The sequence below is a fragment of the Triturus cristatus genome, chromosome 4_1 (assembly GCF_964204655.1).
Source record: "Triturus cristatus chromosome 4_1, aTriCri1.1, whole genome shotgun sequence".
NCBI classification, from domain to species: domain Eukaryota; kingdom Metazoa; phylum Chordata; class Amphibia; order Caudata; family Salamandridae; genus Triturus; species Triturus cristatus.
In genome coordinates, this window is record NC_140585.1 from 191,039,091 (window position 1) to 191,059,096 (window position 20,006).

Consider the following 20,006-nt stretch of genomic DNA (forward strand, 5'->3'; position numbering starts at 1 on the left):
TTCTTCACAGAGGGTCAGATGTAGGACCATTACATTTTGCGACCCGCAAATTGCAATAAATTGCGAGTCGCAAAATTCAATGTATACCAGTGTCTCAGACACTGTTTGCGATTCCCAATGGGTTCGCAAATTGCACGCCTCATGGATATTAATAAGGCTGTCACAATTTGTGACCCCATTGGGAATGGCTAGCACTCTCAAAAATGGTGGCCTGCTGGGTTCAGCAGACCACCATGTCTGGGACTGCTTTTTAAATAAAGTAAGTTTTTATTTTTTTTAAATGCAGCCCGTTTTTCCTAAAGGGAAACGGGATGCATTTGAAAATAAAAATGAAACTTTTCAGCTTCATTTCTTTAAGGGCAGACAGTGGTCCCTGGGACCACTGCATGCTCTTAAAAAATATTTGCGCACCCATTCACAAAGGGGAAGGAGTCTCCTGGGGACCCCTTCCCATTTGTGAATGGTTTAACACCTACTTGAAGTAGGTGGTACACTGCAAGTGTTTTGAGACCACAAATGCGGTCGCCAAACACTCATACATGGCAATAACACTCGCTATTAGGAAGGAACGCCTAATCACTAAACCTATTTTTCGAGTCGCTAAGAGATTAGTTACTCGGAAAATAGGGTTAGTACATTGTGCCACCGTTTATTGCGGTCACAAACCGTCCAAATGCCCCTTTGCAATCGCAAAGAACGGTTGTACATCTGTCCCAGAGTCATAAAACTATGCTTCCTTATAAGGTGTACAATGTTGATACCTGCTACACTGTTGGTCAGTCTTCTGCAAAACCACCTAAAATTGACACACCAACTTTATTTTCTATCATTGTTCTATGTCCCAAGTAGACCTTTTTTGATTTAAAATCAAGAAGGTGTTTCTTATTGTAGTATTAACATTTTTTGCTGTAAATTGATTGTGCACATTAACATATAATAGTTGCTTGTAGCATCATTTTATAGTTACTGTATCAACTGCCTAATAAATGTATTTGATGGACAAAAGTGAAAACCTTAAAACACAGCGGCTGTTTTATTTTTCATTTAAATGCGCTTTTTAAGTTTTTGAAAAGAAACAAATCAGAAAAAGAAGGGGTACCATGATACAGCAATGTTAGATGCATATTTGAAATACAGATACAAATTCAGATTTCTTGTCTAAAATGCATAAGCATGTTCAACACATGAAAACTAAGGTGAAACAAAGCATACAGCTAACCAAGTCTTGGATAAGGAATAAACCATAAAAAAAGAAAACCAAAGTATTAGGAGTCAATCATGAGGGTACAGCAACGGGTATGGTAGTCCTGTAGATAAAGGTAATAACAAGATTGTTATTGGGAGGAGGACACCTGATTGCAGACAAGAGAATATGTCAAGGAGATGATGGTTACAGAACCAAATATATGTTGGATGTAAAGCTCATGGTGGTTTTGTGGCAGCAAAGTAGTTGTCTAGTGTCTTCCATACAGCTCTAGATTGTGGTCTCCAGGGGGGAGTTCTGGAGAGAGATGTTGTGTTCTCCCCTAAGGTAAGAGATCCAATTCAACCAGGACTTGCAGCAACCAGGAATGAAGCAGTCGTAAGGGATACAAAGAGATGGAGATATGCTACATTAGATCCCCAAAAACATTCAAAAGATGCAAAGATAGTGAAACATTTCAAAGGTGATACATATAGTGCTAAGTCATCACATGTGCAACCACTCTACCATCCAAAGTTTCTCCTGCAATGTTTGTGAAAAACACAGAGTAACTCCAGTTCTATATACTTCTCTGTGGCTAGATCAGGGGACAATTTCTTTGACATCACTTGCTTCCACGATTAAGTCTTGTTTCACATCATTATACAAACTCTAAAGGAAATTCTCTTCTTAAAGAGAGTCTGGCTGTTTCATAGATGGCAACCTCAATGGAGTATGCTCACCAAACAATAGTGGAACTAAATTAAATCAATTGCTCCTTTCTTGTTTCTGAAGCACTTTGCTATCTGCTCTTGTGTAAGATATATTTACTGTGTTGACATACTACCAGCTCACTTATTTGAGAGCCTATTTTTCTTTCCATAGTCAATCACTATACGACAGACTGCTCTTCATTGGTGATCCAGGCATGATATTTTTTACTTGTTATTCATTCATCATCAAGTCTCGGGGATTCTGATAAAAAAAAATAGGAGCAATAAAGTAAGAAAAGCTGTTATGTTCTATGATTTCTTGTTTTGTGCCACATATAATGTCCTGACAATATAGTTTTAAAATATTAATAATCATTTTCAAAAATAAAAATATAGCGTGCCCATAATCTGTCCAGACTGACCTGCCAGAGATATTTTTTAGTCTCTCTCAGGGTGTCTGGATGAGAAGGGAGGTGATTGTTATATAACAATGAGGCTAATAGACAGCATGAAGGATGCCTGAAGATGTGGGGCACTAAGTATTGTTGTTGCTAGAGTGTCTCTGATTCCTCTTTAAAGGCCCTCTTTAGAGCAGTAGCGATGGAACCTTTGATCCTTTGACCTCTGAGACTTCCAACAAGAAAGTAAATAACAGGGTTTAGGCTACTGTTGATGGTGCAGGATAAAACGGCTATGTGTAAATATTTAAAATAGTAGCTATCAAAATGGAGCATGAAGTTGAACAGCGACAGAGGAGCACAAAGAATCAAAAAGGCAACAACAGTGCTGAGGATGAGTATGTACACTCTTGGTGGATGACGTCTTCGAGAGGTCCTGCAGATCTGAATGGCCAATGCCAAGTTGGACAGAAGAATCAATGGCAGGCAAATCATTAAATTTAAAATTGTTTGTAGTGCAGAAAATATGAACCAAATCTTCTCACTAACGAAAACATACCGCACTGCCATCGGGGCACTAGCAAAGACCCAGGTAGCAGCACATACAATGGTGGACTGGTGCTTGTTCCTGCGGCATCTATACCAGATGGGGAACTTGACCGAAAGCCACCTCTCCAGGCTGATGGCTGTAAGGAGGTTCTGGCTGGTGATGTACCCCAAATTAAACAAATCCTCCTGAACGTCAGTATTGGGATAATTCTTGATGACTCCATGAACATGCAGTAGAGACAATGTTATCAACAGGATAAACATGAGGAGGTAGATAAAATCTGCAATTGCCAGGTTTAGGATGTAGATGGCAAACGGGCTTCTGCGGATCCAGAAAGCAAGGTACCAGAGAACCACTGCGTTCCCGAAAACCCCAAAGAGAGCGATGCCACCAAAGAAGCAAAGGGCGATCAGATATTCAATATTAACTTTAAATGCTGTGACATTATAATCTTCATCAAAAGTGTAATATTCTTCCAAGTCTGTAGCCTTGGTAGTTGTGGGATGAAGGTAGGACATGGTCATAACTATAGGGCTTCTTTCACCTGCAACCAAGAAGGGAGAATAACAGAGGTAAGGGAGAACTGCAGAACCACAAACAGGACTTCCAGGTGTTCCTCTTTAGATAATCTGCTATGTCACGTATATATACTATCATATTGGTGTCACAGGGATTGGCAAAATCAAGTTACGATAATTCATACATTTAAAAAAGTTTGTAAAAGCAAAACATCTGCATCTTTGAATATCTCTTTAAGCTTCTGCAAAGTGCAAAGTTGGGGAAGTTGCCTTTTATTTTACTACTGTAATACTGGCCACTGCTGTTCAACAACCATACATCTTACTGAACTCACTACCAAGTCCTCTTCTGCCCCCGAGGATGTGACTTCTGCCGGCAGCGGAGGAGATGGAGGTGTGCAGCTTCTCTTCCTACTGAGCTGTGGGCGATTTTAATTCAAATCTGTGGTAAGCAGAAACCTGCAGGTAGTGGCATAATGCAAAATGATGGGACCCTTGCAGAATGTGATGAGGGCCCCCTTAGTCTCACATATCTTACAGCTATCCTTGGTGTTAGCCTGAATGGGGACCCCCTAAAGGTCTTGGAGCCTCTGAAGGGTTGGTGGCTGCGTTATTTTCTACCCTGTAGGCAAAGGACTTACACAGCCCCGCACCCCAACCCCCTGGAAAAGTAGATTTTGCAGCTGCTACAGTGCGGGTCAATGTAATTACCCTAATGCAATAGGCATCATAGTAATTACCTGCCAGTGCCTGACAATGCTCCTCAAAGTGGCTTTTTTTGTGCCTGAGGAGTAACTTTTTATTTTGCTCTACAAGAGAGGGCACATTTCACCCTTTTCATATCAAACAAAGCCTTTGCCCACATCTAACTGGGCTCATCATTTGTTATGGCAGGGCTTGGAGAGGGAGAGAAATGTAAAGTACACATCTGTTCCAGTATTCCCCTCTTGCCACTGAAGGAGAAGCAGATTCCTGCATGGTAGATAGGAGAACTCTACAGGTAGAGCTCCGTGACCTCACATGCCAGCTATCTGGAGCTAGGCAATACAATGCAGGGAATCAGAAGCAGAGAAACTAAACTTAGCCTCAGGCAAAGTCTAGAAACTTTACCACCTGCTAGTGAAGTTTAACTTTCTAACACTCCGCACCAGTGGAGACCCCTTCCAAGCACCACACAAATATGACACAATAGTAAGTCTATGATAACCTTATTCGAAGACTTATTATATGACTACATGGTCTAACCACCCATTATTGAGCTGGCTGTTGATATACATGAAGAAACATGGGCAGGGAGCTGCTGATATCAACTGAGACTACAAACGTAACTCTGAAAAACAGTACTGTCACCATTACGTAGATTGCGACATGGGACACCGAATGGTTAGAAACATTACTAATGGAACTCAAAGGGTGAGGCAAATCATGCAATCAGACCCAAAACAATATGGGGTCAATGCAGCCCACAATTCCAGTTTCAAAAACTTTTTGACTGCAGGTTCCTTAGAACCACTTAGCCCAAGTTGGTTAGTGTACCATAGGAGGACCTGGAGTACACAGATCTGGAAACTGGTCCGCTGACCACAAACTGAACCAGAGTGTCCACAGGTCTGAGGTCAGCCAACCGAAAAATGAATTAAAATAAAAAACACAGTAATTATGAACGCTGAAGAGAGGCCACATGGTGGGTGGTGGATTGAGCACATGGCCTTGCTGCCCAACACGCAGTTCAGTCAAACCTTATTACACACATCTGAGAGCCCTGCATAGATGAGGCTAGCCACAAGGGAGGTTGGGCGCAGGATATGTTCCGGGGCTTGGATGCAAACCAGGCTATGTGGGCAACCCCGACTGTTCACGATCTTCAGCTGTATGGAGCGACATTTGTCCACACGTTTAGAATTGGGATCAAAGCATTGCACCGTGATACAAGTTTTTATTTTTAAGAAACAAAATCAAACAAGCATAATGAAAGGCAATAGGCTTGGCTTGCAGTGGCATTTATAAGCCACTACATCTACAGGCTTTGACAAATGCACATGTCCCACCTTTTAATAAAGTAATACAAATACCTTTCAAGCATCCATTGTTTGTACAGCCGATGTCTATGGCCAAACAAACGGTGGACAATGAAAGGAATTGTGGGTTGGTGGCTGGCTGACTGCTACAGAAGAAATGCAGTCAACACATGATATTAGAAACACTTTATAACACCAGCCTGCTCACCACATGATGTGCATATCTAGGGCTGTTTATCTTTGTTTCTTGCTACAAATCACTTCAAAAGGATTTTGAATATTTCTAAGTAAATACTTACTGCAAAATAGAATGTGTATTCATTTCCTGGCATTATCATTATTTGCTGCCTGGTTACATCTATTGTTCTGTCACCCTATTGGTTTTAGAAAGTAAAAAACAACATTGTAATGAAAATTCACCTAAATGGAGGGTGAAAGCCCGTCTCATTCCTCTTTCCACCATGGAAATGATAGGATTTTTACAACACCTCCGGACTAGCCTAAATCCCTTTCCAGGGTCAGGACTGGAAAGGATTGCACCAGATTTGCTGGGGATGTAGATGAGTGGTTTCTCCATAGGTCATGTGTATCCACTTAGGGAAAAAAACAAATGTGTTCTTCCACCTGGGTGTTCTCTTCTCCCTCTGTGGAATTTTCAGATATGGAGAACTCCAAAGGGTGGGAATAGGGTCATGCAGGGAAAGTCACATAACTATCCCAGGAATATATATGGCAACCTACACCTAGTGCAGCTTTCCACACCATTTCATTGCAATGTTTGTGAATCGCAAAAGTATAAATGTAATCCTTCACATAGGTGTAAATCTGAAAATATAGATCCACTACTTTGTGAATTAGGCCCATGCTTTTTAGTTGTCATCTAGGCTTTAGAAAGCTGATGTCATTGCATGCCCAGGATGGCCGCTTTGAGATGAAAAATGTCCAATATTTAATTGCATAAAGCATTGACTTCCTACTATGCCCTATGCCACACCTACCTAGGGGACAATTCAGTAAAGCATGCATGAGTACAGGAAGTAGTTCTGCCACAATAGTCTTTGACATAGTCTTTCATGCTTTTGTGAATTGTCCCTGAAATATCCAGCTTTTTATTAGTGAAAGTACAAAGAGGCCAAAGTTTTTTTTATATTGAATAAGAATATTCCTTCCCTGAATATCCCCATTTAAACCCAATTCTTGATGTTTTGGGGCCAATTCACAAAGACATGTAAGAGCAAGCAAACAATTAATAGTTTATGAACTCTAAAATGTGAATGGAGCCAGTATGTTAACATGTAATGTTTAATTGTCTGCAATGTCAAGCACATTCTTATTGCTTTTTCAGAATGTTATTCTGTAATGAGAACTATCTTGTTCATGTCAAGGAACATCTACCTGGCTGATATAATTTTTGTTAAGCCTAACCAAGCATTTCAGTGTACCATCAGGGTCAGAAACTGCTGTATATTTGCCCATACAAAGCAGCAAAATCCATCAGTACATTAAATGCTATGAGCAAACCTTTCTTGCATCATTAAACGTAGAAAACACGGGACAGACAAGGGGCTGTATTATGAATATGGCGCACTTTACCTATTTCAAAAGGTAGGTCAGGCGCAAACAGGGACAGTATGCCCTATTGCAAAGATTGTGCTGTCCCTAGGGCAGCTGCAAGCTTGCGCTGCCTTTGGGAGATCACATTCAAGGAAAATACAGAGAACCTGCTTCAAAGCTGCTCCATGTTTCACAGAGCAGGGGGGTTGCTGCCTGTACTTTGAAGAGGAAAGAGAGATCTCCTTGGAGGTGGTTGCAGTGAGTGACTGTACCCTTCTGCAGGGGAATCTCTGGGAGGGGGGTCCATAGGTCCCCCTTTCTCCCCTCCAGAAGGCTGCTTTGAGGAGGCACACTGCAAGTGATCCACCGTTTTGTGCCACACTTTCAGTGCACATCCTAATGAATGTTTGCTTCTGCATACGCATCTGTAATACGCGGTAGGTACAGAGGTAAAGTGATACCCCAATGCAAACAAAGGAACACCCTCTCATGATAGCGCAGCCACTACATATGTGCCAGCACTATCATAGTTAGAGGAAGGGACGAGCAAGCAAATGCATCCCCTTCTGTAATATCATTGTGGCCTGGGGCTCAACAGGTGCACACGCCAATTGCGCCCCTCAATGTACATAATACAGCCCTTGGAGGCATGGGTGTCAGTGATAACTAGATGCATTCTAGATGCATTCTGTGCTGCAGACATGCTAAAGTCTGTCAAACAGAACCTCGTTTTAAAATTACCATAACATAAACAAACAATAGTAGAACCTTCAATGTTTTGTGCAAAAGCACTAAAACATTTTGATGCAAGAAACATGCTTTGGAACGGCAGCATTAAAGATGTCTTTGAAGGTAAGTCTGAGATGTGTGCTATGTAGACATTGCTGCAGTTAACATTAACAGGTCTCGTTTAGAAAGTGACATCCAAAATTAAACATATGAGATGCCATTCATGGTTACTTTTGTCACCTACACTGCTGCTTCTCCCAGTTTCCATTAGTAACAGAAAATGATTTTTAAAAACAGCATCTCTTTCTGCGGATGATACCCATGTTCAGTGCCTGATTTGTAAATGAGTAAATGCAGGTGGGCATCACTTTTCTATGACAAAATATTTCGAAAGTTGTTCTTCCTGTAGTGGTGGCCTACTTCTGTAGTGTCCTGCGAGACATGTTCTAGTGTCCCGCAGGAAGCTGCACTTCCAGCCACTCCCTTGAGGGCTGGACACACTGCACCCCACACCCATCCATCACGGGTGTCACGAGTGACGTGGCCCCGCTAATAAAAAGGCCTGGGTGCACGTGCTTGTGGCCAGTTACTGTACTACAGATTCAGTGTCTGTGTCCTTCATATCCATGCCATGTGGGCCTGAGGCCCAACACTACAACTTCCACCTTTGACAGCCATTTTCCTCTACTAACTCTACCCATTGGTGCAATCACTACCACTCTGGGAAGTTTTTGGGTGGAGCAGAGAGAATCAATCATTTCGGTGTCAAAGCATGTATTGATTTTTAGATGAGTCATGCAATTTGTGCGAATTCTTCACCTAAACATAATCCAAAATATTGCAGACACACTTCTGCTTGAATGAAAATATACACATCCATGAAAAATCATGTGTGCTAAATCTGCCTTTTCTGCATGACTACTCCAGATTTTTCACCTTGTTCTTCATCCTATTTTGGCTGGATTTAGAACTCTGTACAATTTTACCCCTGCTAAACATCCGTTAAATGTCTGTGCTCTCTGTTTAAACATTGTTAAATTGGCTTGCCTACAGGATCCCAGTATGTGGTGCAGAAAATACACTGAGGGCCTGGATGTTAAGTGTTGTATATGGACTGCGGCACCTGTTGTGCCATCCACAGAGTAGGACCAGAAAACATGGCTTCAGGCCTACCATATATAGGATGGCTGTAGCATCTTAAAAACCTGCCATCAAATCTATAAAAATAGCTCTTTTGACAGACAGGAAACCCTGCTTATAAATATTATTAAGTCACCCCTAAGTACACCTTGTTTCCTACAAGGTAGGGTTTCTGATATTTTAAAGGTGGAAAACATGTGATTTAAAGTTGCATGTTCCTCCAGTGTCTAGCATACAAAAGCTATTTTCACTGGTAGGGCTGTATTTAATCCCAGAAAATGTCAAGGTACAGATCATTATAAATTTGACTCTGTACTTTTTGACAGACAACGGCTACTAAGGTTGCTCAGAGACTATTTTTAATATTTATAAATAATTCAATTTAATTATAAAGTCAGATTCTTAATGAATATTGAAGAAAAGTAACTTTTAGAAGGTTAACTTTTACCTGCCTCACCATTCCATAAGCTAATGAGCAGTAACCTACTGACAGCTAGTCTGCCACTGCTTGAACTTAAGGAGGTATGTGAAAACTACACAAAGAGCAGAAACAATGGATGGCCTGGGTGTGCAGATGTGTTTACTCCCCCTTCCAGAAAGAGCAGTCAGGTTGGACCCAGCAACGTCATTAATTTATAAATGGCTGCCCTTTCACAGGTAAATGTAAGGTGACTACCAGGGAAGGCAAACCTTTGCTCCTCTAGCCAGACTGGCTCCACACCCAGTGGGTGGCAAGCTACCCCTAGAACCATTTTTAAGTGACCATTACAGAGTGGGATACTCCCTGGGCACACCTCTAGGTGGGAACAGAGGCTCTGCACATGGAAGAAAAGGTTTCCCCATCTTGGATTTCAGGATTTAAGTGGTATTGTTTGCAATAAGGTAGACAAGAACTGCTGAATAAGTGGGTAGGGTTGCCCACCACCACCATATGGTGCTACCCCAATGGCCTCTCTATGCTTCTACCTCCATACAAGGAGAAAGTTCAATGCCTTTTTAGAGGATTTCAATAGTGTAAAACAGGCAGATGTGATTGCCCTTATTTGCGGTTTTAAGGAAAGGTCGCTGTCAAATGTTATGCCCACATTTTATTTTTCTTGTTTGGGAACTGAATGGAACCCCAGGTCTTTCAGCCACAACATTCCAACGTCAAGAAGGGTAGATTCTCCAAAGATAATAATTTCAGATTTGTCTGAATTCAGCTTCAGACAGCAGTGTTGCATCCAATTTGCTACTGAAGTCAGGCATCCATGCACGTTCTCAACCATGCCATCATCTATTTGCTGGAATGATAGCATCAGCTGTGCATCCTATTCATAGGATACGAAGTTGAAACCCCAATTCTCAGATAAGAATGATTTTAGACAGCTGTTGACTGTACTAGTGATTCCTGCCTCCCTTAGTTGCTGTAAAAGAATCTCATGAGAGACCATGTCAAAAGAGATAAAGAGATTCAAAAGGATCCAAAAGGATGGCACATGCTTTCTTCCCTGGTTCCAAGTTAGATTTAATGTATTCAGTGACCTCCAAAAGAGCTACTTTCTTGCTAAAATGCTTACAGAACCCAGACTGAGTATAGTGCAGTGTATCATTTTTTCTATCATTTGGGATAACTGGGTGTTAACCAGATGCATCAGCATTTTTCTCAGTACTGGCTGAGGAGAAATAGGTCTGTAATTACTCAAACCAGCTGCATCTACACTGCCCTTTTTTAGCAGTAGAAGAACTAACTCTTCTTCCTAATCCGGGTAAAAATGCCTGATTTTACGATTCATTAAAAAGTAGATTAATCTGTTTATTTCATAAAGGTGCAGCAAGTTTGAGAATTATTGGTGGACACAGGTCTAATGGAGAGCTGGAGCTGGCCATCAAGAGCATTGCTTCTGATTCTGTAGGGGAATCTAAATGAAAACTGTCAGTTCTTGTATTTCTAAAGTTAATGGATTTTCCATTTGAGGTGAAAGGACAGCAACAGGATTGTCAATCACCAGATTAAGGGGTCGATTCCGATCCTGTATTTTTTTTTTCCGTACGACTCGTATCCGTAATTTTTCCCGTACGAATCGTACAAGTCCCGTCCCACCCGTGAAATACGATTTGTACGGGAAAAATACATACGGATCGGCCCGATCCGTACGAATTTGATCGGGAAAAGTTGTACGAGATGGACACGGACACTTTTCCGTACGATTCCTAAAAATACAGTCCGACCGTACAAGTATGATCCGGACCGGCTTTCCAATTTAGGATTCGTACGGAAAACGTCCCGTACACGGGGAATAACTTTACCCGCTACGAAGCAAACTTTGTACGACTCGTATCCCGGGAAAAGTTGTTCCTGGGGTGCGAGTCGTACAGGGGTACGAGTTGTACAGGCCCCCAACATCGCGTATGTACGCACCTTACAACATCGCGTATGTACGCACCTTACAACAACATCGCGCATGTACGGTGCATACGCCAACATCGCGTATGTATGGTGAGTACCCCAACATCGCACATGTACGGTGCGTATGCCAACATTGCGTATGTACGGCGCGTCCGCCAACATTGTGTATGTACGCACCTTACAACAACGTCGCGTATGTACGGTGCGTACCCCAACATCGCGCATGTACGCACCTCACAACAACATCGCGTATGTACGCACCGTACATAGGCAATATAAAACAGCACAAGTAGGGTCTATTTGACTCGCACAACAGCACAAAACACGTCTACAGTGCACAAAACATGGAAATGACTGACCTGGCCACATCCAAACAGGCAAACAGCGGGGCAAACTCACAACCACCCCTTATAACACACCCACAAAAAATTCAAACTGAGGCCCACCCACAAATGGACCAATAAAAAGGGCCCACACACACAAACCATGAGCCTTTGCAACAGACTCACTGCAACTAGAGAGCACACACCAACAACTGCACCCATCCACCTTAACATATACACCTTCACACAACCTCCTTCACACATACCCCCTCTTCACATTCAGACCCACAACTTCACATTCAGACCCACACACCCACAACCATCCACGCCCTCACCCCACACCATGCCCACAGACAAGAATCCAAAGTTCACAAGGGAGGAGCTGGAGATCCTTGTCAATGAAGTCATCAAAGTCGAGCCACAGCTGTTTGGAACATTGGTCAGACAGACCAGCATAGCCGAAAAATAACGTCTGTGGCAGAGGATTGTCGATAGGGTGAATGCTGTTGCACCCATCAGAAGGACCAGGACTAAATGCCAAGCCAGGTGGTACGATCCGCGGAGGGCAGTCAAGCGAAAAATTAATGACGACTACGCCCAGAGCAACATCACTGGAGGTGGTGGGCCCCGCAGACCAGTACATTTCCATCCCTGGGAGGAGACGGCGATGGCCCTGCTTCCGCCGGTGGGAGTTCATGGACTTCAAGGAGTTCCAGAGCCTGGTGAGTACACAAACAACTTATGTAACATGGGGGTAATGGCATCCACACCCCAACTACACAAAATGCACGCAACTACCTCCAAACACTCACTGGCCAGAACCATAGTCAAAAACAACGCTAATGCCACTAACATGTGTATGCCCCATTGAGAAAGCAAGGCCACGCTATGTCCCATGCTACACGAAGCACTAACCCAAGAATGGATGTCCGGTATGCAGGGAGGGTGGGTGTCACAAAACGCATTGTTGAACACCAAATCAGACACAATTTCCCTCATATGGCCCAGGTACATACACATGCACCATGCTCAATGCACAGGGACTGTGAAAGTACTGACAAGATAGCTGACACTGGGCCCTGGTGTAGGCAGCACAAGGCCCTCCTGTGACCAGTGCAAACACAAACACCAAGACAACAAGGTCAGATATCTAGGACATGAACTCACATTCACTGTCATCGCAGCATGCTCCATGGGGGGACAGCTACATCACCTGGGAGCCCCAGTGCCAAATCAAACTACACCCACCAGCAGGCCCTGTCACACACACCCCTTACACAAGCAGACACCTCCGGGACAGGCAATGGATTTACCCACTGTCACAATGGACATGTAACACAACAAGACCAATACATAGCCGAAGAAACATCCAAGCCAAAAATCAACAAGTCAAAGACTCAGGAACACATATCAATCTGTCCCCCGCAACATACCCATCCACAAGTGAACATTGAGGAGAATGCTAGGCACATACAACTACCTGGAGGAATAGTGCCAACTAGAATGTGTATGAAACATGGATGTTGCATGAAACAGCATTAACATTGTCTGTCTCTCACACACAGGGCAACATGATGAATGGGGGTGAAGAATCACAGTCCCAGGCTCGGGAGGAACCTGATCCCACCGGCAGCGACGCCTCTCAACACTCCGCGGACGACCCCGACCGACCTGGACCCTCTGCTGTCCAAGCCCCTGCAGCACCTGGTTCAGGAACATCTGTGCCACTGCCAACCACCACCCCATTCCTGCCACATCCCAGGAGACACTGAGGAGCCCTGCCCGCAGTGAACAACTGAGCCAGTCTGACCAGGAGGGACAAGGTTCGCCGGGCAACCAGGAGGAGGCAGACAACACCACCACTGCCATCCCTCAGGGGTCCCGTAGACCCGATGTGCCCACAACGGCAGGTCAGGCTCGTGTGGGCAGGGGTGGTGGGAGTGGAGACAGGCGGAGGCGAGAACCTGACCAGCCAGCTGAAGAGACCGGTATGTCACACATACACAACATCATGGAGGCATAGCGATGTGACACCAGGGAGATCAGCCAGGTAGTTGGGACACTCATAGAGATAAAGGGGACCATCACAGAGATGAATAACCAGCAGGCCGAGCAACATGCCAGTCAACAAGAACACCAAGGACGGATGGAGGCAAGACTGGCTGTGCTCCTGGTGGTGCAAAGGGACATACGCCATTCACTCTGTCGGATCGCAGACAACAAAAGGATCAGGCAACAAAATGTGGAGCTGCGCACAGGAGACACACCGTCAGCAGGCGTTGACGTCCCGTTGTGGGGAGCAACCTGCACAAATACATACACAACCAGGTACTTCATGCACAATAGAGATTATTAGCCATGAAGAACTGCATGCATGTTGCCGAAGTACACATACACTCATATGCTCAATCTTTGACAATTATGCCGTAGATGACGCATGCAAATTGGCAAGAGATCTGCAGTGACAGAGATGAGGCACTTTGGATTGTGCTGAACACCTTTATTGCACAAACTCACACAAAGGGAAATGCATCCATACGAACAGACTCACAGGTCAGTTGACAGAACATGTGGGACATACGCTGGACCCCCCCTTCACAACACAGATGTTGTAAATCCCAATGAACTGGCACACAAGTTAAGGGGATGAGCCAAACACATCCTGCTGCACACGGAGAGGCTGCAATTCACCATAGAGCCTGTTGATGTGATGTCCCACACTATGTCCACCCGTAGCATCCGCAATGTTTCAGAGGCAAGGTTTACCCACATTGATGCCTTCATCACACTCCACACTCCACTACCGATGACTGTCAAGAAGGGTGACTGTCATGTCATGGGAGTGATGCTGCATGTTATATGCTCCATGGTGAGAAGACATGTATGCATGGTACCACAGCATGCACAGAAGTAGTCCCCACACATTCCCAACCCGTACCACCACCAAAAAGCCTTGCTGCAATCCTTACCCAAACTGACATTTCCACATGTCCGTGCATGGAACGCTGATTCAGCACACGTTGCAATCCTCATGAGGAATAGCAGGAGGACAAAGATGACACGAGCAGACAACAGGTGCAAAAACCTGGGAATGACAGACACACAAGAAGTCACCTAAAACAAATCTCGCCGCACACATGGTCAGTTACGAAACATGAACAATGTTGGACACATGCAAATTTCAAAGAAAGTCTCTCCGCAAAACTGTGTGGCATGACATCATCACTCGAGTGACCCATCAGTATACACATCAAAGTCACTTTGCATTCAGTCAGCTGGACACACACATTGCAACACATGACACTCAATGCTACAAGCTTGCACACTCATACCCAGTGATTCACCATTATGAGAAGAAGTTGCGTATGAGCTGACTCCGGATATCATCCTCCTCCTCCTCATCACTTGCCTCGTGACCAAGCCCTGGATCCTCCACGGGTGGATGTTGCTGCTCATCAGGATCAAGGATGAGTGGCACTGCCTTCTCAATGGCCATGTTGTGCAGCATGCAGCACACAATGAAGATTTTGCACACCTTCTCCGGTGCATATGGGAGGGGCCCGCCTGTCTTATCAAGGTACCGGAATCGGCTCTTCGGGAGGCCAAACATCCTCTCAATAACTTGCCTGGTCTGCCCGTGTGCATTGTTGTACCGGTGATCTGCAGCTGTTCTTGGGTTGCGGAGAGGTGTCATTAGCCATGGCATGTTGGGATATCCAGACAGAGTCCCCTACATGGAAACATCATGTAAATAAGTGGGTCAGGAGATGCCGTAAGAGCCAAAGATACCGCAACACACAGGACAAACAGAGTATACTCACCAACAAGACATGCTCATTCGTTGTGCAGCCGCAGCATCATTTGTGGCACCCTGCTATGCCTCATGATGTTGGGATTGTGTGCTGGAAAACGTGCACAGACATGGGAAATCAGCATGTTAGCAAGACACACCACAAGGGCATTTATTGAGTGACAATGTTTACGGTTGCGATAGGCTTGCTCCTGTGCCTGTGGTGGTACCAAAGCCACATGTGTCCCATCAATGGACCCAATGACATGGGGCATCCCTCTCAGGGCATAGAAATCACCCTTGACATCTGTCAACTCCTCAGGAGTAGGAAATTTGATGAATTCATCAAGGTGCTCCAACATGGCTGCCAAAACATCACGCAGGACACGGCTGAACACTGTCTGTGACGTCCCACCAACATCAGCTATGGTCAATTGAAACGTACCTGTGGCAAAAAAATGTAGGGCTGCCATCACCTTCATCTTGGGGGTCAGCGCAGTAGGATACCTGTGTCACGGTTGGAGGTGTGGTGCCAGCTTGTCGGTCAAGTCCTCAATCAACTGTCGAGTGAATCTGTAACATCGGATGCAGGCACGTTCCCTCATGGCAGCCAAGTCTGGCATTGGTCTTGGGACAGGCGGTGCCCTGCAGGACATTGTTAGGAATAATGAAGATTGAGAGTCTGCCCACATCAATGTCAATGAACATAGCACATGCTAAACTGCTACTAAACATCAGGTAACTATGGAGTCTGGTGTGTGCATTACATCCAGGACACATATGCCAGCTTGCTGGCACTCCTACGAAACGCCAGATACACCTGTTGATTGTCAAGTCTACATGACATGCCCTGAAATGAGCTGGGGGCAAGTCTGAGTGAACAGCCAGAGATATAACCGGAGTGACACACATCCACATAGCTGCATTGGAAGGATGTCATCTCATCCAGACAGTTGACTGCAAGGCACACTCACAGGTCACATGGAATGTCAAATGTACATATGAAACACATTGCGATGAAGGGGTACACGTGACAACAAAAAAACACAGCCAATGAGACGACACAGACATGTATGCCTGGGAAAATATGATGTCCGATGCACACAGACCCTACAGCCGTGGGAATCCACATGTGGCATGGTGTGCGTAGATGTGTGCCATGCCCATCTCCACACAGACCCATGTTGGATGCACCAACAGCAGATGCAGTTGACGGAACACTAACAGCAAGCTCATGGGAACACATGACACACACCTGACATAGTCACATAGGGGCACGCTGATCGTGACATATCAGTTGATAGAGTGTCTCTGTCCCTGGCCTCAGGAGACAGGTGCGGGTGGTGATGACTGTGCCATCCCACTGCTGCTGTGCATGACACAGTTGGAATACAGACACACATGTGGCAAGTGGCAAGGTGATGTGTGCAACATAGTGCCCCATCACACATGACATGTGTCCACAGGTCATCACACATCGATTGTGCAACTAGATGAGATGACTTGTGCAATATCACTGGCTGACACACCTAGGGCCTGCACATGAAAGTATGCAATGACAAGTACTTGATGGACATCCCTGTGCGACTCGTAGCCCTCCATTCCTGGCGTGTGTAACGGTCCGTATCACTATTGTACTGGTGCCGTAGGGGTACGTGTGAAACGCACCGTACCCACACATTCATTGCGTGTGTAACGGTCTGTATCACTATTCTACTGGTGCCTTACGAGTACGTGTGAAACACACTGTACCCACGCATTCATTGCTTGTGTACGGTCCGTATCACTATTGTACTGGTGCCATAGGGGTATGTGTGAAACGTACCGTACCCACGCATTCATTGCGTGTGTACGGTCCGTATCACTATTGTACTGGTGCCGTAGGGGTACGTGTGAAACGCACCGTACCCACGCATTCATTGCGTGTGTACGGTCTGTATCACTATTCTACTGGTACCGTAGGGGTACGTGTGAAACGCACCGTACCCATGCATTCATTGCGTGTGTACGGTCCGTATCACTATTCTACTGGTGCCGTACGAGTATGTGTGAAACGCACCGTACCCACGCATTCATTGCGTGTGTACAGTCCGTATCACTATTGTACTGGTGCCGTAGGGGTACGTGTGAAACGCACTATACCCACACATTCATTGCGTGTGTAACGGTCCGTATCACTATTCTACTGGTGCCGTATGAGTACGTGGGAAACGCACCATACCCACGCATTCATTGCGTATGTACGGTCCGTATCACTATTGTACTGGTGCCGTACGAGTATGTGTGAAACGCACCGTACCCACGCATTCATTGCGTGTGTACGGTCCGTATCACTATTATACTGGTGCCGTAGGGGTACGTGTGAAACGCACCATACCCACACATTCATTGCGTGTGTAACGGTCCGTATCACTATTCTACTGGTGCCGTACGAGTACGTGTGAAACGCACCATACCCACGCATTCATTGCGTGTGTACGGTCTTTATCACTATTGTACTGGTGCCGTAGGGTTACGTGTGAAACGCACCGTACCCAGGCATTCATTGCGTGTGTACGGTCCGTATCACTATTCTACTGGTGCCGTAGTGGTACGTGTGAAACACACCATACCCACGCATTCATTGCGTGTGTACGGTCCGTATCACTATTGTACTGGTGCCGTAGGGTTACGTGTGAAACGCACCATACCCACGCATTCATTGCGTGTGTACGGTCCGTATCACTATTGTACTGGTCCCGTAGGGGTACGTGTGAAACGCACCGTACCCACGCATTAATTGAGTGTGTACGGTCCGTATCACTGTTCTACTGGTACGTGTGCAACGCACCGTACACGTTCACTTCCGTTGTTGCGGTACGCAGGGGTTGCTGGACACGCCCCCTCAAGTGACCAGACCCTGGTGGTAATGTATGGGCTCCATATTATAGGTTTGGATTTGGGTATTGGGTATGTTTCCTGCCCCTCACCCCTAGCCTGGCCCCTGGGTGTTGTTCTCACCTTCTGCGGCGTGTGCGTCGGGTCCGGTGCACCAGGTCGTAGGCTAGAAGGACCGGGATGACACGTACGATGGGGTTCATGGCGTGTACGTCGAGTACTGGGGCTCCGTTGTGTAGAGGTTCGTGTAGGACTCTGCTTTTCCGGCTGTGTTTGGCTCACGTAAAAAAAGAGCCGTACGGAGTGACGTAGGGACGAATCGTACTTGCTGGGCCGGAAACCGCTGCTTGAATACGTCTGGACATCGTGTACAAGCTGTCCCAGATCAGAATCGTTGTTTTTTTTTACCCGTACGGTCTTTTGTACGAAACGTACGGAAATAGGTTTTCTGTACGAATCGTACTTCCTAGGTTGTACGGAAAGTTTACCGGGTACGAGTCGTACGGAGAAAACGCTCCGTACAACAATTCATACAGCCTTTTTCCAGGATTGGAATCGGCCCCTAAATGTTAGTTATTTTTTCCTGAAAATAATTGGTGAGGTTTGCACAGTGCTTATAAGGTTTCCACATTTTGTTTATCTCCAGCCAGAGAAATAAATTACTTTATTATCTTGGATATTGTTATGCTACTGTTATTGATCCGCCCCTGCTTTCAAGATATGTTTTTAGAAGGCACTGATAGCAGCTTTAGATGCTGCCTTATTTCTGAAATCATACCTCCATCTATTTTTTCTTTCCAGTTATTTATAGATGCATTTTTCTGCCCGGGGAGAAGGTGAAAACCATGTGACGGAAAGGGGATTTGTGTTTCTACGTTCCTATTTTAATGGGCACCATTTCTTTTATGCCAGAGTAAGGGAAGCATTAATGCATGTACTGCATCTTCGAACACTAGCTCTGAAGAAATATCTCTTTATCTAAGAGAGTTGACTTTCCTAGAGACTAAAGCTAGATCATTGACTTAAGATGCCGCCTCCGATGTTATAAGGAAAAATACCTGCCATGCTCCTTAATACCACAGTTTCCCAAAGTCCCTGCAAACCCGATTCAGAGTTTAAAAAAACATTCACAGCATATAAAAGGTTCCCCTGTGCAACCGAAGTCCCCCAAAATATCCCCCCCAAATAAAAAAAAATTAAGTGCCTTTGTGTGTACGGTCCGTATCACTATTCTACTGGTGCCGTACGAGAAATGGGCACCATTTCTTTTATACCAGAGTAAGGGAAGCATTGAAATGCATGTGAAATGCACCGTACCCACGCATTCATTGCGTGTGTACGGTCCGTATCACTATTGTACTGGACCGTAGGGGTACGTGTGAAACGCACCATACCCACACATTCATTGCGTGTGTAACGGTCTGTATCACTATTCTACTGGTGCCGTACGAGTACGTGTGAAACACACCATACCCACACATTCATTGCGTGTGTACGGTCCGTATCACTATTGTACTGGTGCAGTAGGGGTACGTGTGAAACGCACCATACCCACACATTCATTGCGTGTGTACGGTCCGTATCGCTATTCTACTGGTGCCGTAGGGGTACGTGTGAAACGCACCATACCCACGCATTCATTGCGTGTGTATGGTCCGTATCACTATTCTACTGGTGCCGTACGAGTACATGTGAAACGCACCGTACCAACGCATTCATTGCGTGTGTACGGTCCATATCACTATTGTACTGGTGCCGTAGGGGTACGTGTGAAACGCACCATACCCACGCATTAATTGAGTGTGTATGGTCCGTATCACTGTT

At 45.1% G+C, this 20,006-nt stretch overlaps 1 protein-coding gene across 1 annotated transcript in view; it reads right to left on the reverse strand.

The window, feature by feature from the left end:
- Positions 1-2,341: 2,341 nt before the first annotated feature.
- LOC146853933 (mas-related G protein-coupled receptor member H-like) overlaps positions 2,342-20,006 on the reverse strand; it is a 43,717-nt gene continuing 26,052 nt past the window's right edge. Inside the window, exon 2 of the mRNA XM_085650460.1 lies at positions 2,342-3,388. Coding sequence (XP_085506586.1) covers positions 2,448-3,368 — 921 coding nt within the window. The 5' untranslated portion in view covers positions 3,369-3,388 and the 3' untranslated portion in view covers positions 2,342-2,447. The remainder of the gene's footprint in view (positions 3,389-20,006) is intronic.